This window comes from Kwoniella shivajii, chromosome 4 (assembly GCF_035658355.1).
Source record: "Kwoniella shivajii chromosome 4, complete sequence".
NCBI lineage: Eukaryota > Fungi > Basidiomycota > Tremellomycetes > Tremellales > Cryptococcaceae > Kwoniella > Kwoniella shivajii.
The window spans coordinates 1,969,984-1,992,793 of record NC_085911.1 but is presented as its reverse complement, the minus strand read 5'-3'; the positions used below and the strand labels follow the sequence as shown (position 1 = coordinate 1,992,793).

The 22,810-nt window shown below is 42.7% G+C and overlaps 8 protein-coding genes across 8 annotated transcripts; 3 read left to right on the top strand and 5 right to left on the bottom strand.

Moving 5' to 3' along the window:
* Positions 1-89: 89 nt before the first annotated feature.
* Positions 90-1,587, bottom strand: IL334_003723 (uncharacterized protein; the record flags this gene model as incomplete). The annotated part of the gene is made up of 7 exons (XM_062935449.1): positions 90-371; positions 440-577; positions 657-707; positions 802-961; positions 1,091-1,178; positions 1,242-1,306; positions 1,451-1,587. 7 exons carry the CDS (start codon positions 1,585-1,587, stop codon positions 90-92), a joined length of 921 nt encoding a protein of 306 aa, XP_062791500.1.
* A 1,220-nt stretch (positions 1,588-2,807) lies between these two features.
* Positions 2,808-4,143, top strand: IL334_003722 (uncharacterized protein; the record flags this gene model as incomplete). The annotated part of the gene is made up of 4 exons (XM_062935448.1): positions 2,808-3,236; positions 3,368-3,476; positions 3,550-3,637; positions 3,708-4,143. The coding sequence occupies 4 exons, from the start codon at positions 2,808-2,810 to the stop codon at positions 4,141-4,143; spliced, it is 1,062 nt and encodes a 353-aa protein (XP_062791499.1).
* Positions 4,144-5,163: 1,020 nt separating this feature from the next.
* On the top strand, positions 5,164-5,774 carry IL334_003721 (uncharacterized protein; the record flags this gene model as incomplete). The annotated part of the gene is made up of 3 exons (XM_062935447.1): positions 5,164-5,174; positions 5,332-5,439; positions 5,594-5,774. The coding sequence occupies 3 exons, from the start codon at positions 5,164-5,166 to the stop codon at positions 5,772-5,774; spliced, it is 300 nt and encodes a 99-aa protein (XP_062791498.1).
* A 704-nt stretch (positions 5,775-6,478) lies between these two features.
* IL334_003720 (uncharacterized protein) lies at positions 6,479-8,059 on the bottom strand (the record flags this gene model as incomplete). The annotated part of the gene is made up of 4 exons (XM_062935446.1): positions 6,479-7,264; positions 7,351-7,485; positions 7,552-7,727; positions 7,828-8,059. The coding sequence occupies 4 exons, from the start codon at positions 8,057-8,059 to the stop codon at positions 6,479-6,481; spliced, it is 1,329 nt and encodes a 442-aa protein (XP_062791497.1).
* A 304-nt stretch (positions 8,060-8,363) lies between these two features.
* IL334_003719 (uncharacterized protein) lies at positions 8,364-8,720 on the bottom strand (the record flags this gene model as incomplete). Its single annotated transcript, XM_062935445.1, has 1 exon — positions 8,364-8,720. One exon carries the CDS (start codon positions 8,718-8,720, stop codon positions 8,364-8,366), a length of 357 nt encoding a protein of 118 aa, XP_062791496.1.
* Positions 8,721-9,999: 1,279 nt separating this feature from the next.
* IL334_003718 (uncharacterized protein) lies at positions 10,000-14,840 on the top strand (the record flags this gene model as incomplete). The annotated part of the gene is made up of 11 exons (XM_062935444.1): positions 10,000-10,821; positions 10,895-11,697; positions 11,775-12,018; positions 12,090-12,407; positions 12,471-12,809; positions 12,885-13,119; positions 13,229-13,351; positions 13,463-13,845; positions 13,946-14,198; positions 14,267-14,625; positions 14,700-14,840. The coding sequence occupies 11 exons, from the start codon at positions 10,000-10,002 to the stop codon at positions 14,838-14,840; spliced, it is 4,020 nt and encodes a 1,339-aa protein (XP_062791495.1).
* A 577-nt stretch (positions 14,841-15,417) lies between these two features.
* IL334_003717 (uncharacterized protein) lies at positions 15,418-16,420 on the bottom strand (the record flags this gene model as incomplete). The annotated part of the gene is made up of 5 exons (XM_062935443.1): positions 15,418-15,507; positions 15,570-15,820; positions 15,875-16,030; positions 16,113-16,200; positions 16,295-16,420. The coding sequence occupies 5 exons, from the start codon at positions 16,418-16,420 to the stop codon at positions 15,418-15,420; spliced, it is 711 nt and encodes a 236-aa protein (XP_062791494.1).
* A 1,035-nt stretch (positions 16,421-17,455) lies between these two features.
* Positions 17,456-22,505, bottom strand: IL334_003716 (uncharacterized protein; the record flags this gene model as incomplete). Its single annotated transcript, XM_062935442.1, has 14 exons — positions 17,456-17,805; positions 17,870-18,749; positions 18,802-18,999; positions 19,052-19,571; positions 19,621-19,787; positions 19,840-19,929; positions 19,981-20,099; positions 20,163-20,952; positions 21,006-21,602; positions 21,658-21,771; positions 21,824-21,927; positions 21,991-22,063; positions 22,116-22,213; positions 22,289-22,505. 14 exons carry the CDS (start codon positions 22,503-22,505, stop codon positions 17,456-17,458), a joined length of 4,317 nt encoding a protein of 1,438 aa, XP_062791493.1.
* Positions 22,506-22,810: the final 305 nt, after the last annotated feature.

Genomic DNA, 22,810 nt, shown 5'->3' with positions numbered 1-22,810 from the left:
CACAAGATGTTCCCATAACCATTTCATGTCACAATCGCTACATGTCAGCCAGCTGGAAGGTTCCTCATCAATCTGTATGCTTCTTACTCTTATTCTTCGAACAACCATTTACTTTCTTCCAGAATATCATCCCATTTTTCTTCCGGAATATAATGCCCTGAATCCACACCTTTTCCTTTGATTTGTGTAACAGATGAATTTATCCATTCTTTCCAGACTCCAACGACATCTCCTGAGTTATAGGATTCGATTAATCCTTTCTTACCCCATAATACCACCAATTTAGGTATGGATATCTTATCTCCTGAAGAGCTTGAGGCTCGGTCATGTTCTAGATCTATCGTTGCGGCTGCTCTATAATCTTCACATGACTATTTCACCATACCACGTATTCAGCTTACAGCTTAGGAATTCTAAGTCACTGGGTTCCATTACTCACGGCATGTACTGTTTCTTCAGTAAACAGTTTACTTTTATATTCCTTTAAATCTTCTTCGGACCAATTGACACCTTGATGCGAAGGACGTCCCGCCATGGCTTGCCAAAATTGCTCGGGTCCAGACATGATCATATTCTCCTATATATCAGTCACGACAGGTATATTTTGATAAGTCGGCCATTTTCCTTTGGTAAGTTTTGAAGGAAGTTCAACTCACAGGTCCAGGCGACTCTTGAATAAGGAAGAACCAATGCCAATATCCTTTAGCCTATAAATCTATCACAGTCAGCGGAGTGAGAAGATATCACTCCGTTCCTTTCTGAATGGAAGCTCCCACGTCGAAACCTTTACATCAAACTCACAAATGCCATATCGGTGTTATCGTACATGTATAGGGTAGGAGCTATATCTAACAACATCATACCTTTTACTTTTGATGGATTATCCAAAGCTAATCTATGTGCTACCCTCGCACCTCTATCATGAGCTATAATGTAAAATTCATCATAACCGAAATGTTGCCTGATCACGTCCCATATCGATGAATTAGCTTTATATCATGTGATGCGAATCATTCAAGGGGAAAGATGACTGGGGGCTTTGAACGTACTTTGGGTGTTATGGGATGGTGAAGAGAAGTCAAGTACTTACATGACTTGGACTTGGTCAGATGCCATCTCTCGTTTAGAATATTCTTCATGACTCTTTGATCCTGGTGGTTTAGATGATTGTCCATAGCCTAGGAATAATGAATTAGATTAATATAGACCTACCATTTGCATCGTAAGGGTACTAAACTTACCCCTCAAATCCGTTGCTACTACCGTATATTCCTCAGACAGCTTCGGTGCTATTTTGTTCCATATACTGTGCAAAATACATTCGTCATAATTAGGAACAATCTCCTTTGGCTCGTCATTTTTCAGAACACAAACGACTTTAGATAGTGTAGAGATGACGACATGCACGGAGTGCAATGAGGGTGAGATAGAGAGAGAAAATATCACTCACTGGCTGGTCTGTGGATATCCATGTAAGAGTAAAATAGCTTTCTTACCATTACCCTTCTTTCTGCAAAAGATCTCGAGTTCCTTGTTCAGGAATAGACTATGAACCGGTACTTGAAACTGCTCGAATCCCTCAAACATCTTTGCCGGGTTTATTGTCGGTATAAGAATAGGGTATCACAAGGAGGGCGCAGGAACGTATAATGGGATGATCGAACTATTGACAGTAAGTGCTCGGTTATCGGAAGAATAAATTGGAATGGGAATGGGAATCCAGGAGAAAGGTTAAGGAAGTGTTGATTGATTGATTGACTGATTGATGGATGGATGATCACATGTAACAAATAACAGGAGATAAACACTGTTCTAGTATATATGATGTTTCACGACGTGCCTATGTCTGTGTGAGATGTAGGATGCATACTCGAGTATTGATGCGACGGGATGTATGGATACGTCTACAAAAATCCCTTCTACGTGCATGCCATCCCAACCTCCGCTTGACTGTTGCCGACGTTATCGGCTATCTCTACATCATATTCCAGGGCCATCAATCAATCAATCAATCAATTAGTAATGTATGTGATGTGATCCGCGGCCGGTGTATCGGGGTCTCCAGATGTAAATTCTACACATGTGCACATCGGTCTTATCTGTAACAGCGGCATACAGAGGGACAGACATACTTTAGTTAGGCGAATGTGCCGAAAAGCATTTAGTAGTGTATGCTCACGACATGATGAAACCCTCTTTCGGGGGGTTTTGGTTGGAACCCAAAGATGTAACACACATCATACGTGAATGAACGATCGATTTGTGTATAGTCGACGATTTCATCTGCTGTTTCATCCATCTCGAAACGAACTTTCCATTTCCCAAGCTATGGAACCATCCACAGTAGTCATACCCTTCATACACATCCCCTAATCCGTTCTCCTTCACACCCAGCTATCGGCAAAAGCTGTCGTTGTGTCATATATCAATAAGAACAGATAAGTGGGGGAACTCTAAATTGAGTGGGGCAGAAAAAATATGAGTCGTCAACCCATAAGATAAGAAATATCAGCTTACTATCAAATATAAGGAGACTATATCCCCGACGTACGACTTGTTGATTTATCCGCTCTTGTCACTTTCCTCCATGTTCTTCGTGTGTCATTGAAAGTATATCACTATAGTCAGATAGTCAGAAAGCGAACACGAAAACAGGATCTTCCCTTCCAAGGGAGTTAAATCTTGACGAAATTCACTTGAGAAAAGTCTTTGGTATAGGTTGGTTAATAGAAACATCCTCAACACAAGATTCTGCGATAACGATAGTATTGATCGTATTTTGGAACCACAAGAACAAACCAATGAAGATGATGATCGACCCTCCAAAATCACTAGGATCACTTCCTACGCCCGAATACACGCCAATCAACACACCTTCTGCCTCACCTATCAACGCGACATTCGGTATCAATAGCGTTACAACACCACTTGTAATTGGGATCACTGGATCTGCTGGATTAGTAGGAACTTGTCTAGTTGAATTAGCGTTAGATCAAGGTCATACAGTTTTGGCAATGGATATAGTTGATCCAAATCATCAATCAACAATCTTACCTGACCATTTGAAATTATCGGAAAAAGGATATACTTATAAACAAATCTCATCACTTGATTATGAAGATTACAAAAAAGCATGTAAAGAATCACATTGTAATTCATTGGTCCATTTAGCTATGATCCCAAATGGACCTGATGTAGATGGTAGATCAATCACCGGTGGATCTAAGTCACAAAATGTGAGTGATCTTCACTTGATTCATTCGCAACTTTCGCAACTTTCCAACTTCTCCTTGTAAAAAGCTGGTTCTAAGAAGGATAAAAGCTAATTTAGTCCGATCTCCCTCAAACCTCCTTCGCAAAACTACAGGAAGTTCATAACGCAAATGTATCCATGTCATACAACACACTTTCGATAGCTGCTGAACTAGGTATCAATAGAGTCGTATTGGCTTCAAGTGTCAACGCTATTGGCATGTGTGAGTGATCGTTCTTTACTTGACTGGTCGAGTATCATTTTCAGCTGATACAGTATCATGCATGCTACAATAGTGTTTTCGAAAAGTACCACATTCGATTATTTGCCTTTGGATGAGAGACATCCTTGTCGACCTGAAGATGCGTATTCTCTGAGCAAGTAGTGAGTGCAGCCATAAATTCCTCACCGGGTGCACTTACGATACATGAATGACTGATAGGACTTTTAACAGTTTCTGTGAACTTCAATCTGACTCATTCGTTCGCAAACATCCTTCACTCCGAGTAGCGTCTTTACGCTTCCATGGAGTGGTTAGACCTGAATCTGTCAATCGAAAATCACTAATTGAATTAGGAGGAGAAAGGAAAGATCTGTGGGGATGGGTATCTTCTCTATCAGTCTCAAGAGCTTGTTTAGCAGGATTGACTTCACCGACAAATAGATTCAACGAAGGTTCACATGAAACTTTCTTCATTGTTGCTCCTACCATATGTCAACAGCGCTCAACGATGGATCTTCTGAATGAATATTATCCAGATATCGTTAAAGAAGGTAAGATTAGAGGATTGATAAGAGGTAATCAAGGCCTATTCGATTGTTCAAAAGCCAAGAGGATGTTGGACTGGTCGGAGGAAGGCTTTTATTGGGACGAGGATGTGAAGGATTAAAAACACGAGTGTCGACTTCTCATTGCGCCTCTCGCTTAGGAGGTGGAAAAGGATTATTGAGGCAATATTGGAAGTGCCATGTTGATCGGTATAGATTAGTGGAAGATCTGTTATCAAAGATAGAGGAGCAATGTTCACTTCGCCTTCGGACAATTTGTTATGGAATGTTCACGAAATACATATGTAGCATCATTTTAATCCAGAACAGAGATGAACATGCGTTTTGCTACAGCAACTATGGGCATCATAAGATTATACATGTTCAATTGGGTTGTAATTTAATTCATAAAGTAAAAAGCAATTTGGACGAAAAAAGGAGGGAAGCCATATTGCGGACCCTCCCTATGTGAGATATGAGTACTGCGCAGATGGCGGGTGAGTACTGTAACGATGCAAATGCGTTCTCATTAAATCTCTAAAGTCAAAAAGCAATTTGAAAGAAGAAAGGAATAGTAATATATTACTTAGCCTTCCTTGATAGAATACTGTACATATGGCGAATACTATGATGAGAAGGTAACCCTCAACGCGTACTTGACTTTGTATGACGCACAATGTACCCGCACAGGTTCCAAGCGCATTGGGTGGTCTCTATCAGTCATAGATATCGTCATTTTGATCCTCTAATGAGAAGGAAGAAGACCTCCATAATTAAAAAGTGAATCAAACGAAAAAGAAGTTGTGAGGTTCAAGATTCTCATTACTCGTACATTAAATTGCTCTTCTTCATCTTGACCTGGAGGATTCATTTACGGGTCTCTCTTTTATTCATCATCGTCGATGATTTTCATTAGATTTGACCTCATCGTATCAGAAGACCCAATGGGCTCGCCCAACGTTCAAATTCACAAGAAGACCGATCTGTGTGTGGGAAAGAAAAAAAAGGTATAAATAGACGAAGAAATAGTCCATAAAATATAAGTTACCAATTTCATCAATAACTCATCATTCCAGTACTTCAGTTACTTTAGATCTATATCAAAGCCAATTAGTCTATCCAATAACTCATAACTGATCACCATGCCCCGCACGTGAGTTTGACCCGATTACCGTATCTATCCTTCGTCTTTCTCAATGTCATGTGGCAGTCCGTTTCTTCAGAGCTCGAGGAAAAACCACTTATTTTCTAAACATATTATTCTGTGTAACTTACTAACAATTACAAAACACGTGTGCAACATAATACAGTGCAAGTGAAAAGGATAGTTGGGATCCTTCCAATGCATCTCAAGAACAACAAATAAGATCAACAATCGCTACTGTCTTTGGTGCATCTACCACTTCCCAATCGGTCAAGTAAGTTAACTGACTTACCTCATCATCTATCATCGTCATGTACATATAAGAATTTGCCATCCATTCCACATTCATCAATATAGACGTTTTCTCGCTCTCAGATACCAGAGTCACCCGAGTTGAGTTGACCGTGTTTTTCTCACCGAATCAATAGTGACAGTTGGAAAGCGCTCTCAGCCGGTTTCCCGCAAGGCGCTGGCGTAACTTTTAGCGCAGCCAGAAATTTCGCTAAAGCTTCAGCGCTCGGTGGGCAAATTCAGAAACAATCGGATACCACTCAGAGTACCGGTAATCAAACCTCTGCCAACAAGAGTGATACTGGTACTCAGACCTAATCACTCAGGTGAATAGATCCATGAATATATCTGGATCACCGTAGAAATATGGTGAACGTTGAACGATATAATCATATTGACGACGATGACGATGACGACGATCACGGTGAGAAACGATGATGACAACAGATAATGACGATTCAGATTATGTAGGATACTATATGTATACGATGGCTTATTGACTCGTTGCGAGCATGACATTAGAACCGCCTCAAGAGATGCAATGCATAGCCAGAGGAAGCTGATCAACCGTCAAATTCCTTCAAAGATAACTCAATTCCTTCTCCAATAGTGGCATCATCACCAGGGCTGAGGTGTGATATCACACTGCGAAGCAAGAATCTTCCAGTGGACCAACCTTGAACTATACTTGATTGCATAATGGTATCATTGTCAACACTTTGTATGAAGGGTGGTATTACATTTATAGTGAGAACTCTACTAGTAATCACCCGGAAACCAAACGAACATATATGTATAACAAACGTGATTTATCGCTCGTTGTCGAGGACGATATTCAACCATGTTTATTAGAAGAAAAGGGGATAAAAAATAGAAAACGAAAACACCGTGTATACTTCCTTACACCATCAAGAACACAACAAATTGAGGAGACAAAAAAGTCCTTCCACTAAAATGAACAAAGCAACAAACCATTATCATCGTCTACACCACCCTCCACGTCCTGGCCCTTGATGTGATCATCAACCCCTCAAATGAGGTTGTTGTTGTTGCTGTTGAAACATCTGATGATGATGTATGTTCATATAACCTGGATGACCTTGATGTTGAGGTGGTGGAGCGTAATATGGATATCCATCTGGTGGCGGTGGATAATAATGTTGCTGTTGCTGTTGATGTTGTTGTTGTTGATGATGATGTTGTTGATGTTGTGCGTGATGTGGATTAGGACTCAAACCACCTGGATGTTGTTGTTGACCACCTTGTTGATATTCAGGTGGGATGTGGAAACCAGCTGATAAGGGTGAATGTAACGAAGGGTCAATCAAACCACCCGAAGAAGGGTGTTGCGTATGAGGGCTTTGTTGTCTATGTATATCAGGGATTTGGGGTACGGGAGGAATATCCAATTCAGGTAAAACAGGTTGTTGGCTCGATGCTGCTGCGGCTGCTGAAGAAGCTTGTCTTTTCTTACTTGGCATTCTTTTCTTCGGTCGAGATGCAGCAGGTGTGCCCTGACCTATCGATGCTGCAGCATCAGCTTGTGCCTGGGCGTGCGCTTGCGCTTGTTGTGCTTGTGCTTGTGCTTGTGCTTGTGCTTGGTTGATACTCTGTTGAGATTGTTGACCACCATGAGAAGCATGTTCATCAGATGCTGCTTGAGCAGAAGCTGCCATTGCTGCTGATGCCGCTGCGGTGAGTTTGTGAGGTCGGATCGCAAGTCCACCGTTCTTAGCTTTTGTGGGCGCGACCGGACCACCGAGTGGTTGCCCGTCAGGTCCAAACCCGTCAGGGGCGTTGAGGCATGCCTTGGACAAGTCCGATTAGCTAAATGTTCTGCATAACAGAGGCAAACATAGAAGCTACACAACTTTTCAACAGAAAGTAAACTCACCTGAATCAAACTCTTTCCTTCGGCTTTTTGAACAAGTGGTTGAAGTTTGGTAGTGGTAAAAGTATAAACCAAGCCGGTCTCAGAGACGACAAGCAGTAAAACTTGTGTACCAGTAAGGATTGATAATTCGTATGCCTAGCAGGTACAACGCAATCAGCATTGTTGAAAGCATAGGTGGAACTACTGTAAAATCGTACTCACTTTCTTCATGATACCAGCTTTTCGTTTGGAAAAGGTAATGTGTCTTCTTGATTTATCATTTATGTATTCAATCTTGATTTTCCGTCTACTGGGTTCACCGTCTTTTTCGACATAGGTGAATCCGCTGGGTCCTCCTTCAGAACGTTGTCTCTTGCCTGATGGACCTTCCGTGACATCTATACATCAAGATCGGATCAGCGATGTACAAAGGATATCACCTAAGTGAATTGTGGGAGATATTTGGAAGGGGACTGATGAGCTTAGTTGTCAACTCACCTCCATCATCTTCATCCTCGTCATCACCGTCTAAGCCGGTTTCAGCTTGGAACATATCATCTACGTTGACTCCAGCTGAAGACGGAACATCGTCCATTCCACTTGCGCTCGTTGGAGGCTGAGGTGTAAGCTGATGTTCGTTGGGAACTACAGGAGTGGCGATACCTGCATCCAACAAAGCACGTATGAAAGACCAGGAATGATAGATTGAGGGACGTTGAGGTAATTCCATTAAAGCCGGACGATATTAAGGGTTGGTGAGCGTTTGTTGTTTAGTGGCAAACAATCATGATTGGGATTTGAGTTGATCAGAGAACACATTAGGGTAAAACATGAAATACAATACGTCAACATGAAATGAGTGGAACGACAAAGAAGCAAACAGATGTGTCGTTTTGTTCGATAATTGAAATCATGTCGAGCCAAAGGGACCGAAGGGGAAATAACATACGCGATGAGCGAGAGAATGATGATTTGTTTGTTGATTGTGTGTGATGTTCATATGAGTTGATGATGAAGAGGAGTCCCCATAATGATTAAGAAGGATATAGAAAATGAGGCATCATGTTGTAAGCCGGCGTCCTTGCACATTGCCTATGTAATAGAAATCGATTGTACTCACCGAGAACACCATCTTTGGCATCATCATGTTCATCGACGTGATTTGTGAAATCTCTCATATCGACACCTAACCCTTCGCCACCACCAAAGTCGTGTACCATATTAAGGTCAAGATCTTTCTCCTCTCCGTCTGTGATGTAATCTTCCATCGTGATAGACACGCTTCTCGGTGTATTGGTCGAGGTAGGAGTGGGAGGGGCCAGAGTCGCGTTGAATGTGGGTGTAAGTCGAGGTGCAAAGGGATCCGATGGGGAATGAGTAGAATCGTTCATTCACGCGTTTTTGTTTATATGAATCCGTGTGGTTCACTTCAACAAGGCAATGAAGAGTTATGTATCGCGTTTATGATGTCGTGAGTAGAACGATACGTGTAACGTCAAATGGGTTTGTATCTATTAGAGATTGATTTGATCGGTGGTGGGTATGATTGGTTTATCCGTTGATGAAGAGATTGTGTGGGTGGCAACGGAAGATGTGATGGAAAGTAAAACTATACTCGTCAGCGTATATCTCTTGATGGGAAGATCATCAGACGAGGAGATATCGAAGCAAGGTCACAACGCAACGAAAGATAGTGGGTCAAGAGTTGTTTTTGTTTGGTTCCAAAGACGAAGATATTTTGTCCAAAGACGAAGATATTTTGTGATGTCAACAACGCGTCCTTCTCCAAACACTGTCAACGGTTACGAAAGCGTCTCATTCACATCTCACATCACCTCATTCATTAGACTGTGTTTTCCCATGCAAGATGATGGTTGAATTGCCATGTATGCATGGGTCACTGCTTACCGCGACATCGATCACGATGATGGTGAGGAGTGGGGTAGTGAGGTGGGGGATTGATTTTTTGTTTACATATATATATATGTGTGGGATTTATTGTTTCTTCTTTGGGTATCTTTCCTCTTTGGGTTGGTGGAATAAGTATCATCCCTTTCTCCCTGGCTTCGTGATAGATTTCACCCCTTTAGAGTATTCAATCCCGCGAATGCCCACTACGATAGAAAGTAAAACTCACCGTTTGATGGATAGATGTATGCGATGTGATGTGATGTGAACGAGATGTTGATTGAATCGAATGGATGAAAAGTCGATTGCGAGATGAGTAAATGTTGTGATGGTGGTGGGGGGGGGGGGATTCTTTCTTTCTATTTTCTATGGTGTATCCATTTGTTTACTCTTTTTTCTGTACGGTGGTGCAGTGTACTTTGTATGGTGAATGGCTTGACTTGTATCAACTGTAAACCAAAACACGTGGTCAGTGAGATACAGTATCCCGATGAAATTGCCGAAAGAGGCAGATCGCGTCATATGGTACATGCACACACTCACAGACACGCGGTCAGCATGTGGCTGCGACCACCCATCCCTATCACGTGACCCAGCAGATTACCTCTCGAGATTTTAAAAGTTGATCAGCTAGTTGCAAAGTTGCAAGGATTCGTATCGTAGGCGGCAAAAGAAGATATCATCATTGTAATTTATACTTGTACTCTCATATAACACACCAAGTCAGTCGAGGCGAGAGGATATACGACCATCTGCTACAAAATGGCTTCATTAAATGAGCCAGCTACGTTAGCGACGGCGTTGAATAATGTACGAAGACTTAAAGATTCCACTTTACCTCAACAATCGAAACCAGCTCAACTACTAATTGCCATTGAATCAACCATCTCCTTTACACTTGGTACGGATGAACTACCACATTCAGCCACTGCTTATTTCGCTTCTCTACAACAAGTGTTAGAGAAAGCATGTAATGATCAAGTTCCTACTTCTTCCGTCAACGGCGGCAGAGGGGACGATGAAGAGATGGCCGAAAGTGAGAATATGGGTCAAGGAGCATTAATACCAGCTACATTGTATTTATTAGCTATCATCATACCTGAAACTTCTAGCTCAGTCGTATTATCAAAGATAACAACTATATTAGATAATATTTTACCTCTCTTCGAAACTTCTTTAGAACATCCTCCAGCTTTAAGATCATTAATACAAATAATAACTTCGTTATTGTTACTTCCTTCTTCCAATCAATTGAACTCCTCACCTCTCCTCAAAAAAGCTTGGAACTATTTGTTAGAATTGAATCTTGATCCAAGGCCTAAAGTCAGACATACAGCTCAAGAAGGTATAAGAAAGATTTTGACCACTCCTATCCCACCCAAATTGACTCCTGGTTCTCATCCTTATCTACCAAGAGCGAGAGAATGGGTAGTAGCTATACTGGAAGAAGAAGTCAAATCAGGTGGTAACGGAAATGCCAAAAGCAAGAAAATCAGATTTGCAGATGGTGACGATGGGGAAGGTAAAAGAGCTATATGGGTCATTCAAGGTTTAAGAGGTTGGGTTGCTGTATGGGGTGACGAGGTAAGTCAACTCGACTCTGCATGGAAGGATTTGAGTGTATAATTAGCGTTTTACTGATCATCGTGTCGATTAGCAATTATCGTCATTATGTGGTTTACTACTCTCATTACCACCTTTACCACATCTCACTACTCATATCTATTCACTTCTTGCACTATTGCTTTCACCTCCTCCAGTTGATGCGACAGGACCCAAACCTTCTGTTTTAACAAATCTACCAACGATCCTAGACTCGCTTCTTACTTCTCCACCTGAAGTATCAGATACACCGACATATCTATCCGCTATCACATCGGCACTCATCAAAATGTCATTACAAGATCCAACCATACTTCCCACATATTTACCTAAAGCTTTCAACTTGATTTTTCATAATATCCTCCTATCACCTAATACAACACCAGCAGTATTGCAATCAGCAAGTGAAGCAATCGGATCACAAGGTATCTTAAGATATTGTATCACGGATGAAGCGATCTTATCAACTGTAACTTATGTAAGACAAGGATCTAACGTCCCTGGAGCCAGAAAAAAGTCAAAAACTCCTTTCCTATACAAATTGATCAATTCCATAACTGAGTCGATGAACACTCACGCTTTGAGATTACCCTATCTATTCAACATACTTCAAGCTTTGATATCAAGATTGAGATTAAGAGTTCTACCTGGCGAATTTGCTAAAGTCGATGAGACCGGAAGGGGTCATACTGCAGCCGAAGAATTGTTGATGGATATCATCAAAGATGTTGGTGATCTGAGACATCAAAGGGGCTTTGAGGATAAAGAAGGTGTGGATAACGTTATAGGTATGGCTATTGAAGTCATTGGTGTACCAGTGGTTTTGGAAAGATTACCACTGAACATCGAGCCTGATTCGTGAGTACACATTTCCATCTCATACGATTCGTTTCATTTATTGTACGGTCTCATGACTAATGCCCGCCTTTCTTCAGATCTGGCTCAACTCCCTATCCTGGTCGAGCACACTTGCTTCCTCTGATCCGATCAAGAACGACAAACGATCAATTGTCATACTTTGCAGGATACTTTAGACCATTGTCCGAGCGCTTATTCGAGAAAAAGGTCTCAGCCGAAGATGGGGGTAGAGCCGCAGAAGCCAAAGTCTGGGAGACAGTTGTTGTTCAAATTTGGGATTGTTGGAGTGGTTTCTGTGAAATGCCAAGGGATCTGAAAGACGTAAGTTGAGGACGGATCAACAAGAGCCAGCCTTGAATATACAGCAGAAACTGACAATTATGGTTTTACAGGGCCTCACTACTCCCTTCCTGTCACTTCTCACCAACCTTCTTTACACCCAGCCACTGCTACTCACTGCCCTCTTACGAGGTCTTTCATTGCTCGTCTCTTCCACACAAAGATTACTGAACTCCGGTTCTCCACCTGAAGAACTGCGAAAACAATTTGGACTTGATCAAAATTCCGCTGCTGAGAACATGAACTTCCTGAAGACTTTAGCTAAAGATATGGTATCCGTTCTGTTGAATGTTTTCAGTAAGCTACCTAGAGAGTCTAGGGGTATGGTAGGAGAAGTCATTGGATTATGGGTTGGAATCATGACTGAGAGTGTGAGTCATTGCTTCTAACGGTCCACCACGGAATTGATGAGCTAATATGGTCATATTCTTTAGGATATCATCGAGACTTACAATACTGTTACTACTCATCTATCATCCAATCTACATACCACTCAACCACCTTCAGCTGGAGCATCACCAATCTCACACACAATGTTAGACCTCTTGATCATCTTCGTACCTCACTTACCTCCTACTCAATCACAAGCGCTATTTAACGCCGCGAGTCAAGGAACGATGTTAGAGCACAAAGATGCAACTGTCCAGAAGAAATCATATCGTGTACTGAAACGTTTGTTAGAAGCTGGTAAATTGGACAAATCCAAGAATTTGGAGGAATTTGTCAAAAAGTTGGGAGAAGCAGGTGCAGGTGTTGGTCCAGGTGCTCAAAGAGTAAGTCTCACACATTCAATCTGATCAATTAAGTCAATCATCACGAGAGCAAAAGCTGATTCGCCCGCATTGTAGGATCGACTTCAACTGCTTTCCGCTTTAGTGGAGAGTTTACCAAAAGACTCATTACATATCATTCCTGAATTACTTTCCGAAGCTGTTTTGGGTACTAAAGAAGTCAATGAACGAGCAAGAGATGCAGGGTTCGATTTATTAGTTATCATGGGTAAGAAAATGGCAAGTGGTGGTGAAGTAAGAGTTCAAAAGGATGAAGCTGAGGGCGAAGATGAGGAGAATATGGATCAAACTGGTGAGTCTTATACCCCATTCTTATCAAATATTGATTTATTCAAGAAGATTACGAGTGCAATCATCATTAGAGATATGGGGAAAAAAAGCTAATCACGCTCACTTTATAGGTCCAGTTCAAGCAAATGCAGAGGAATACCTTACTATGGTGGCTGCTGGATTAACAGGGACAACACCTCATATGATCAGTGCAACCATCAATGCGTTGTCTAGGTTGATATTCGAATTCAAAGGTGAGTTGCTGTATTCCATCTACTTGGGACAGAATCGACGCCATCCTTGGGTTCTCCACGGGTATCGACCGACCCACTTATCCATTGTGCTAAACATGTGATACTCTGCAGAGGACGTATCCGACCGAACCTTGTCCGAGTTGCTCTCAACTTTATCAGTATTCCTCACATCCAAAAACCGAGAAATCATAAAATCAGCACTTGGGTTTTCTAAGGTTACAATAGTCTCATTACCTCTCGAAGTCCTTCAACCTCATTTACCTCAATTGGTTCCTGCTCTATTAGGCTGGGTGCATGATCATAAAAACCATTTCAAACAGAAGACTGTACACATTTTCGAAAGGTTGATACGAAGATTTGGATTCGATGAAGTATATAAACACTCTACCGAATTGCCTGAAGAAAGGAAAGTACTTAATGGCATTAGGAGAAGAAAGGAAAGAGCAAAGAAGAGAAAGAACGGTAAAGACGATGAAGACGAAGATGGTGAACAGGTAAGTAGCGAATTCTTTTTCCTCTGTTTCATTCTGCATGGACTTGACTATTTATCTTATATCGTTATTCGTGCTAATTTGAATTCCATCCCTTTCACAGAAACCACGTCAATCAACTGGAAATGCATTCGATGATGTTCTTTACAATTCCGAATCAGACATCTCCTCAGATGACGATAATGAGGAAGATTCAAGACCTACTCAAAAAGGTAGAAAAGGACAACAACAGCAACAACAACAACAACAAAATAGAAAAGGCAAACAAAACACAAAGCAAGATACTAGGTATATAAGAAACGAAGGTGATGAACCTATGGATTTATTGAGTAGGAGTATCGCAGGTGGTGTTGTCTGTGAGTCGATTCCATTACGTATAGTCACCATAATAGACATTCAGCTGATGAATGATTCATTCGCGTAGCCTCTGATCCTTCGGCACGAAAACAACGTAAACCAGGTCAAGATGCCTCCCACTTCCAAACTGATAAAACAGGGAAACTTGTCATTCAAGAAGATAACGATCCAGATGATAACCAAGGTCAAGCTGGGTCTTCGAGGACTGACGGTGGAGTAATGATGTCCAGAAATACCGTAGACGGACATACCAGAGATTCAAAGGGTAATTTGAAATTCAATAGGAACACAAAGAAAGTAAGAGAAGATGAAAGGGAGATGAATGAAATGTTCGATGAGGAAGAAAAGAAGATTGATGGAAGGAAAATGCAAGATAGGAGAAAGAAGAGGAAAGCCATGGGTTTAGGAGAAGAATTCAAAGCTAAAGTGAGTATCTCTTGTCCGGGGCAGTAGGATGAAATAGAAGTTGATTCGCTAAATCATGTTTGCATTGTCCATAGCGAGCTGGTGGAGATATCAAACGTAATAATGGACCTGATCCTTATTCATACGTATCATTGGGTCAAGCTGGCTCGAGAAAGAATGGTAAAGGAGGCAATAAGATCAATCTCACAAACAAAAAGAAGGGTTCGAGGACTTGAGAGTTCTGATTTGACGAGTACTCGTATTACCGAACGGGGTAATTGATTCCTTTTATGCACTGGTGCACGGAATGTGGCCACTTTTCCAAGTCATCCATCGTCGCAAGCAATTGTGCCACTTTTCTAAATGAACCATCGTTAGCATCAATCAAGTGTTCCAGCATTCTGAACACCTGAAAATCGGGGTCTGACGGAAGAGGCAAGGATTACGGATGCCTGTAAAAAAAGGCTCCATACACATTCTAGTCATATACCCGTGCCCGATCAGAGGTCGACCTCTTAATTATCTGAGGTTCTGTAAAATTCACTTCCACTTGATACAATTCGTCGTCTAGGTTTTCAATCCCTTCGGCTGCCTGTGTCCCTTGTTTTAGGTCTGTATCTTACTGAGATAGAGATGATATTCCAACGTTTAGCGGTCACATACGGATATTGCGCCTTGTTAGCGGCAATCAGTAGATCAAACTCGCAGTATCCACAGTGAGGAAGTGAAGGAGAACACTGAATTGCGCCCAAAGTCATACGGACATTGTAGCATAACATGCAATCGGCTAATCGGACAGTACAAATCTTCTTGTTATCTAATCACTGGATGCATGACATCGACAGCGATGACCAAAGCTAACACTAGGGTATAGTCTACATTCTTTGTAATGACTACAGTCCTCTGCCAACCCAATTTTCAGCTGAGGCATCAGCAACACAATCAAGGGTAAAGGTTTGACTTACTTCTTGAGCTAGGAATGGTTTTGAAGATACCCATCCTATGACTTCATTATTGGTCCTGATATAGCTCTCGCCTCTCCAATTGTCCCGATGCAATGGATCATATTCGTTTCCGATCAGGACGAGTTCAAGGCCTTGGTGGGTTCCCGACATTCCCATATCGACTGGATTAGCGGGATTATCAAAAACCAAAGACAGTCCTTGTGGGCCCTCCGGGTGCTGTGCGATAGCTACGTGCCATTCGATGGTGCAAGCTGAAAATCAGATTTTGATTCGACTGAAAACATTCATAGATCAATTTTGCTCACAATCAGATTTCACCTTGATCAAAGGTTTCACCTTGAACAAGACAGTCCTGGCGAGCCAGAAAATCTCATTATCCTTTTGATCGTAACCTTTAAGATGACCATCTGCCTCCCTGTCGTCCATCTTGAATAAGAAGTCACCCTTGGCATCTGTCAAAGCTGTATGTATACAGGATTGAACGAGCAGGTCAGTATTCTGCAATCTTGTCTTGCTTCATGCTCATACTCTCGGAAGACGTACTGCAATCTACACCTAATATGGTACTTGCGAATTGACATTTGCCTCGAAGTATGACTTCTCCCGCATCATTCATCACATCGTAGTTTCCCTAAAATGTACGGCCGAAACATCAGTGGACGAAACGCCCCAGCTATCGTTGCTGCACACCATCATCATCAGGACCAACAGAATTCGACACTCACTCCACGAATATCCAACAAATGAGTGTGGACACTCAAGGTTGTCGTCTCTGGGAAGGTGCGCGCCTCATCGAATCCCACCCATTTAGAGGGAGGTGACAGTTCTATGGGAATAGCAAGTTTAGTCATGTTGTGCAATTAGAGCCTTTGATTTCCCAGTCACTGCGGAGAGCAGAATTGAAAGCAAAGATGTGTTCTGCGATCTGAGCGCTAAGGAAGGAAGGATATCTATGAAGAGACAACAAAGAAAAAAGGATGAGGAAAGTACCGTATTTCAATTGGATTTTGATGTGAACTGACATCATCTTAGATTCGCTTCACTCGGTATCTTATCTCAATGGTTAACCGGATTATTCTGTCATCTGTCATCACTCAATCATTAGATCTGGTCTGTCATGCATGTTCACACACACACGGACAGATATCCCATACGCATAGTCGATGCACAGTGGGTTCCAGAACACATCAGCATGTGCCATTCCTGAGACAGATAACCGCAGAATGCACACCAAATTCAACGTACAATTTCTCGTCATCTCCATGATGATTACGACCAGTAGAGATAAGCTCGATTGATGCCCTGATACAGGTATGCGTGCTCTCTCAGCGGAAAATTGTCATTCCATTGAGATTGCATGTATTTTTTATGGTTATTAGGTCATCTCCCTTAGCTTCGATGGAGGAATGCTCGCAAGACAATACCATTCGGTATTTGGCTTTGGTATGGACTCAAACGATCAATCGATCTTTCCCTCCGCACATGAAGTGTAAAATCCAGATTACATCTAAATGTGCCATTCATGAGAGACAGAAATTGGACAGAATTCACATTGATACACAAAAGTACAAACCTTCGTGATTGACCTTTTCTACTAAAGATAAACTTTACCGATGCCCCTGATACCGGTACGCAGCTGCCGTTATCGTAGCAAATCATGTGTTTATCATGGTTGTTCGGTCATTACCCTAAGTTATGAGTTGATCATTCGGCAGTACTCGTATTGTCACTATCACAAATTGTCGGCAACAAGGTCCAACGAAATGATCATGTTATACAAAATAAACGTCCAAGCGATTTCTTGTTGAGCATATTGATCCCTTGATGTGTCTGAACTTCCGTAAAAAATAATATTCATAATAATTTTCATGTACATCATTCGATTCTCAACTTGTCGGGGCACCACCTTCGCCTCCCTGAGAGGATCCACCTTCTCCTCCTGCTGAACCACCGGCACTACTCCTTCTTCCAGCTCTGGCGCCTTTAGCTGCTCTAGGTCTCTTCAACACTCTCCCACGTTCTCCACCCGCTCCTGCAGCTGCCCCTCCTTGTATGCGAGCTATTATATCTCCCTGAGTAGCTGTATCTCCTTCTTGAGTCACTTCTCCTTCTTCTAATGGTCTTTTCGTGCCACTAGTAGGTGAAGTGGGGTTCGCACTACTCGCAGGCCCGGCAGATGCAGTAGTAGCGGCGGGAACAGTGGCCGTACTTGCTTGATTCAGGGTCGCATTCACAGCTGCAGATTCGGAATGGTCAGTTAATCTTCGAGGATAGCTTGCAAGATAAGGGATTCAACTCACTGCTAAGAATCGAATTTCCCCTTGTAGCCGCTCCACCTCTTGTTATACCTCTGACTACACCTTTCGCTTTTCCTTTGGGTGCACCTCTTACAGCTGGACCACCTGCTACAGGTGCAGCTCCAGTCTCTCCAGTTGTGATTGGTACTGGTGCATTGCCATGAGCCGTGGTACTTGCTGGTGTCGCGGTTGGGGGAGTCGGTATAGGGAATACAGATGTCGCGGTAGCTGGATTGAACGTGCCAGCAGTCGCTGATAACGCACCACCTGGGATAGGGCTTACAACTGCAGTTGTGGTAGTTGTATTGGGAGTCTTGGATGGACCACCGTTAGCAGCTTCTAATTTCTTTTCAACTTCAGCTTTTTGTCTTTCCAAAGTTTTCCTACTAATTTCAGCAGTTTTGACTTGTCTCTCTAATGCTTTGACTTTTGTCGTCAACTCTTCCACTTGTCCTTTCAATCTTGAAGATTCAGCTTGCAATGTTGTCGATTGAGATTTGACAGCTTCAGAGACTTTGGTTTCGAACGAAGCATTCAGTTCTGCTTCTTTAGCTTGTAGAGCTGAAGCGTCGGGTTGAGGAGAACCATTGGAGACTGCAGCCATCGACTTGGAGTGTTCAGCGTTGAGTTCGGCTTCTCTGGCTGTTACAGCTGCTTTGACTGCTTGGTCAATCTTTGCTTGATCCGTTGTACCTTCTCCACCAGTAGCGATAGTAGCTCCAGCAGATTCGAGATCTGAAATCTTCTTTTCGAGCTCAGTGACTTTGGCTTGTAGTGTGTCGACGTTATTTTGGGCGGTTTGCCTTTCAGCTGTCAACTGATCCACTCTGGATTTGAGAGAAGCATTGACTCGGTTGACTCGAGTAACGTTATCGGCGTATCGCTAATTTCCAGTCGTCAGCCCGACTTACGCACCGCAGAAAGCGATAACTCACCTGATCGCCATCATCCTTCTCCTTTTGCAATTGCTCAACTTTAGCGTTCAGCTCTGTTCTCTCGGCCTCAGTCAATGCACCTCCGTCGGTAGATGTGGTGGCCGGGGGAGCAGACGCAGGTACGGTGGTAGCAGCTTGGGTTTTAGCAGTTTCGAGTTCCTTCTGAGTTTCTTCAAGCTTCTGTTGCAACGTTGCCAGCTATTTTACGTTTTAGCACAAGGTTTTGTCACATGGATAGGCACACACTCACTTCGGCGGATTTGTCACCTGCCGCAGGTACAGCAGCACCACTCTGTGCCTTGTTAAGCTCTGATTGTAATCTCTGTACAGTATTCTCCTTCAATGCATTGACTCTCTCACTCTCCACTAATTTTTTCTCGATATCAGTAATTTTGACTTTGTGACCTTCGATTTCCTTGTTCAGACCTTCGATTTTCTCGTTGACATCTTGTATTTCCTTATCCTTCGCAGCGATAGCTTCTGTATGTGATTGTGTGGTATTAGTTTGACTCTCGGTGAGAGCATCGGCTCTTCGTTTCCAGTTGATACCAATTCTGTATCTACTATCAGATTCAGACTTGAGTTTCTCAACTTCACCTTGAAGCGTCTTGATTTCTTCGGATCTGGTGTCAGCCAGTGCATCAGAAGCTTGTTTCTCTGCTCGGACTGCTGAAGTAGCTGCTTCAAGTCTGGAATCGAAATCTGCCACTTTAGCCTCAGCGGCTTGGGTGGCAGAACGAGCCTGCTCAATCTGTCCTCGAAGGGCAGTACTGTAAAAATCATTAGCTCGATGATGCAACAAAGATCTGTAAAGCTTACGCTTCGCGTTGCAGTTCCTCGATTCTCTTCTCAAGTTGACTTCTCTCCTCGACTCGGCTTTGTTCAGCTTCACCGGCGACATTCTTGAGGTTATCAATGAGCTGTTGCAGTTTGACTCGCTCTGATTGCACTTGTGCGAAGTCAGATTGTAATCGGGCTTCAGTACTCTGCGAACAGCATTAGAAATACGTCTGATTTGCGCTGAAGACGTAGACATACCTTCCATTGCTCTTTCTCAGCTCTGAGCATTGCCGTCTCATTCCTCAACCTATCGGCCTCCGCTTGACGAGTAGCGACTTGCTCAAGAGCCTGAAAACCTCAGGTCAGCTTAATTGCTTTCTGATGACATGTGCAACTCACGCTTCTCTGCTCATTATGAGCCTGGGAGATTGCGCCTTGTAATTGCCTATATTGAATTTCGAGATTGCTGTACTCCTGTTTTTGCAGATTGTTTGCGTCATTGAGCATCCGAGATTGTTCTACTCGGATATCGATCAGTCACATTTATCCAAGGTTTTCCTGCAGCAGTATCACACACTCACCTTCAAGTAATCCAACCTTCGCTTCAGCTTTTGCTCTTTCTACTTCAGCCACACCGACTTGTTCAGCTTTTACTCTGATATCCTCTTTGACTTCCTTGATTTCCACGTCAGCTCTATTCTTGACAACATCCAATTCAGCTTGGAGAGTGTTGATGGTCTGTTGATGAGGTGCTTCCCCATCCTCGAAAGGTCCACTTGAAGTTTGCTGCGACCATTTCAATCCTTCTCCTCTGGCAAGTAATTTACTGAAGAGATCTCTTTCTCTAGTAGCTTCGTTGATCTTTTTCTGAGCATCCAGCAGTTGAGTATGTAATTTATTTATTGTTTCTGTCGCTTGATCAAGTGTAGCTCCTGTGTCCAAATCATCTTGAGCGGCTGAAGCTTTATTGATTTCTCTCTGATCCAATTTTGACATGAGGGTTCTGGTGAGTTTGAGAAGTTTCTGATTTTGCTCTTGCAGTGATCGAATGGATCGGAATTCTAGTAAATGTTCAGTGATGATATCACCTTCTACAGTAGAATTGCCATCCATCGAAACTCCCGCAAGGGAAGGATCATCTCGAAGTGCTATCTGTCGAAGTAGTCCTTGGACTTGACGGGAAAGATCATCAACGGTAGTCTGGAGCGAGGTGACTTCTTCTTGGTGATGAATGGAGGAGGCATTGAGGGATTTGATTTGAGTGTCATGTGCATCTCGTGTGGTAATGACAGAAGCAAGTTCGGCGGCAAGAGCATTCGCCCTCTCAATGGCTCGACCATGCTCAGCAGCCTGCTCGTCAAGTAGAGGTTTCTGGTGGAAATGACATTAGCCATGTTCAGAGGCTATCAGCTGAAGTAACTCACCTTCTCAGCGATATCTTGTCCAATCTCATCCAAAAGTCCAGTCAATCTGGCAACTTCATTCTCCGCAGCCCTCAACTTGCCTTCTTGGATAGTATAATCAGTGTAGAATTGGGTGTATGTTTTTCCGCTGGCTTTCATGCCACCCGCAAGAGCAGCAGCGGGACTGATATCCGTTCCTTCTCCTCCAGCAAGAGCGAGTCGTTCTACTACCACTTTTAGGTCTTCTGCCCTTTTCTCTGCTACTCTTCTCGTTCTTTCTTCCTTCTTCCACTTTTCTTCCCAGTTCTTCTCTTTCTCTCCATATGATTCTGCCATTCTCTCAAGCTCTGCTTCTCGTTCAGCTACGGTTGACCTAGCTTCTTCGCCTCGCTTTTCCAATATTCGATTCTCCTCCATCAATTGATGGAATTCCATAGATACCGATGCCTTTTTGGCAGCAGCTGCAGAAGTGAGAGTAGCAATATTGGCATGCGCTTCAGAAAGTCTTTGAGATTGGTCATTATATGTTCTTTGGAGCGAACGATAGGAGTTTTCGATGGTGCTCAATTGGGTAAGGAGTGTTTCATGTTCTGATCGACTTTGTGATTGTTCCGCTTGCTATAAATTACATAAGATTGGAAGCATTATCATACACAGGAATGGTGGAGCTTACCTTTTCAGCTCGATATCGACCAAACCTTTCCTCTACATCGGCAACAGCTTTACTCAGATTCAGAATTTCAGCTCTAGCACTGTCGAGAGCTTGGGAACTTCGTTTCTCGTTGAACTACTTGACAGTCAGCTTGATATGGACGGCTACTTCAGCATCAGAAGCTCACTTTTGCAGTCTCTGTTGTCATTCGTAATTCAGAGACCTCGACGTCAAGATGAGCAATCTTCTGGGAGGATTCGGATTTCTGAGTACGAAGAGAGTATAATTCCTCTACACCAGCACGTCAGCGTTCCCTCTTTGATTCATTCAAGAACATGCAGCGAGATCACATACGAGTGTTTTTATTCGACCGTTGTTGTAATCTCTCTGTCTCTTCAAAGAGCTCCTTCTTCTCTCTCTCAATAGCCTGAAATTTCTATGTCAGCCATAACTCATTGTCGGAGCAGGAAACATCTCACATCTATCCTAGTTTGAAGAACCGATAATTCTGAAGTCGATTTATGGTGAGATGATTGGAGTGCCGAAAGCTGGGTTCGCAATTGATTCGTTGTGGATACTTTATGTATGTCGTAATGATCAGCATGTGTGCTTCTGTGAAAATTACTAATAACAAGCATGAATGTCGACTCACCAGCACCATCTTTATCACTTTCTAAATCCTTCTTCTCTCTCTTCACCTTTTCCACTTCTTCCTCCAGCTGTCTAACTTTTCTCTGAGCATCAGCAAGAGCCTGTTCTTGCTCTACTTGACGTCGGACATCATCAGGCGAACTTGACCCTCCGGGAATTTCAGTGGGTTGAGGAAGTTCGGAAGTGGTAGTCGATGAAAGAGGTAGATCGGACGCCATAATGAGCGGAGTATATGGTAATACTCCTAGACTTCAAGGAATCAACGGTTCGGTTAACCTCGGTCTCTTCTCAGAGGACAAATGGATCAAGTTACGAATCCAAATGAGTCCAGCGAAGTCGAGTTGGAAAGAGATGTAAGGATAGAGACACGAACAAGAAGGAAAAGCAAAGATAGAGAGGAGAAACGCGAAACAGCATTAATGCATGTTTTGGTGAGATTTTTATATGGTACCCTCACTTACGTAACATGCATTTCCACTTAACCATAAAAGCGATTATATTGCTGATATTCATTCGTTTTCGC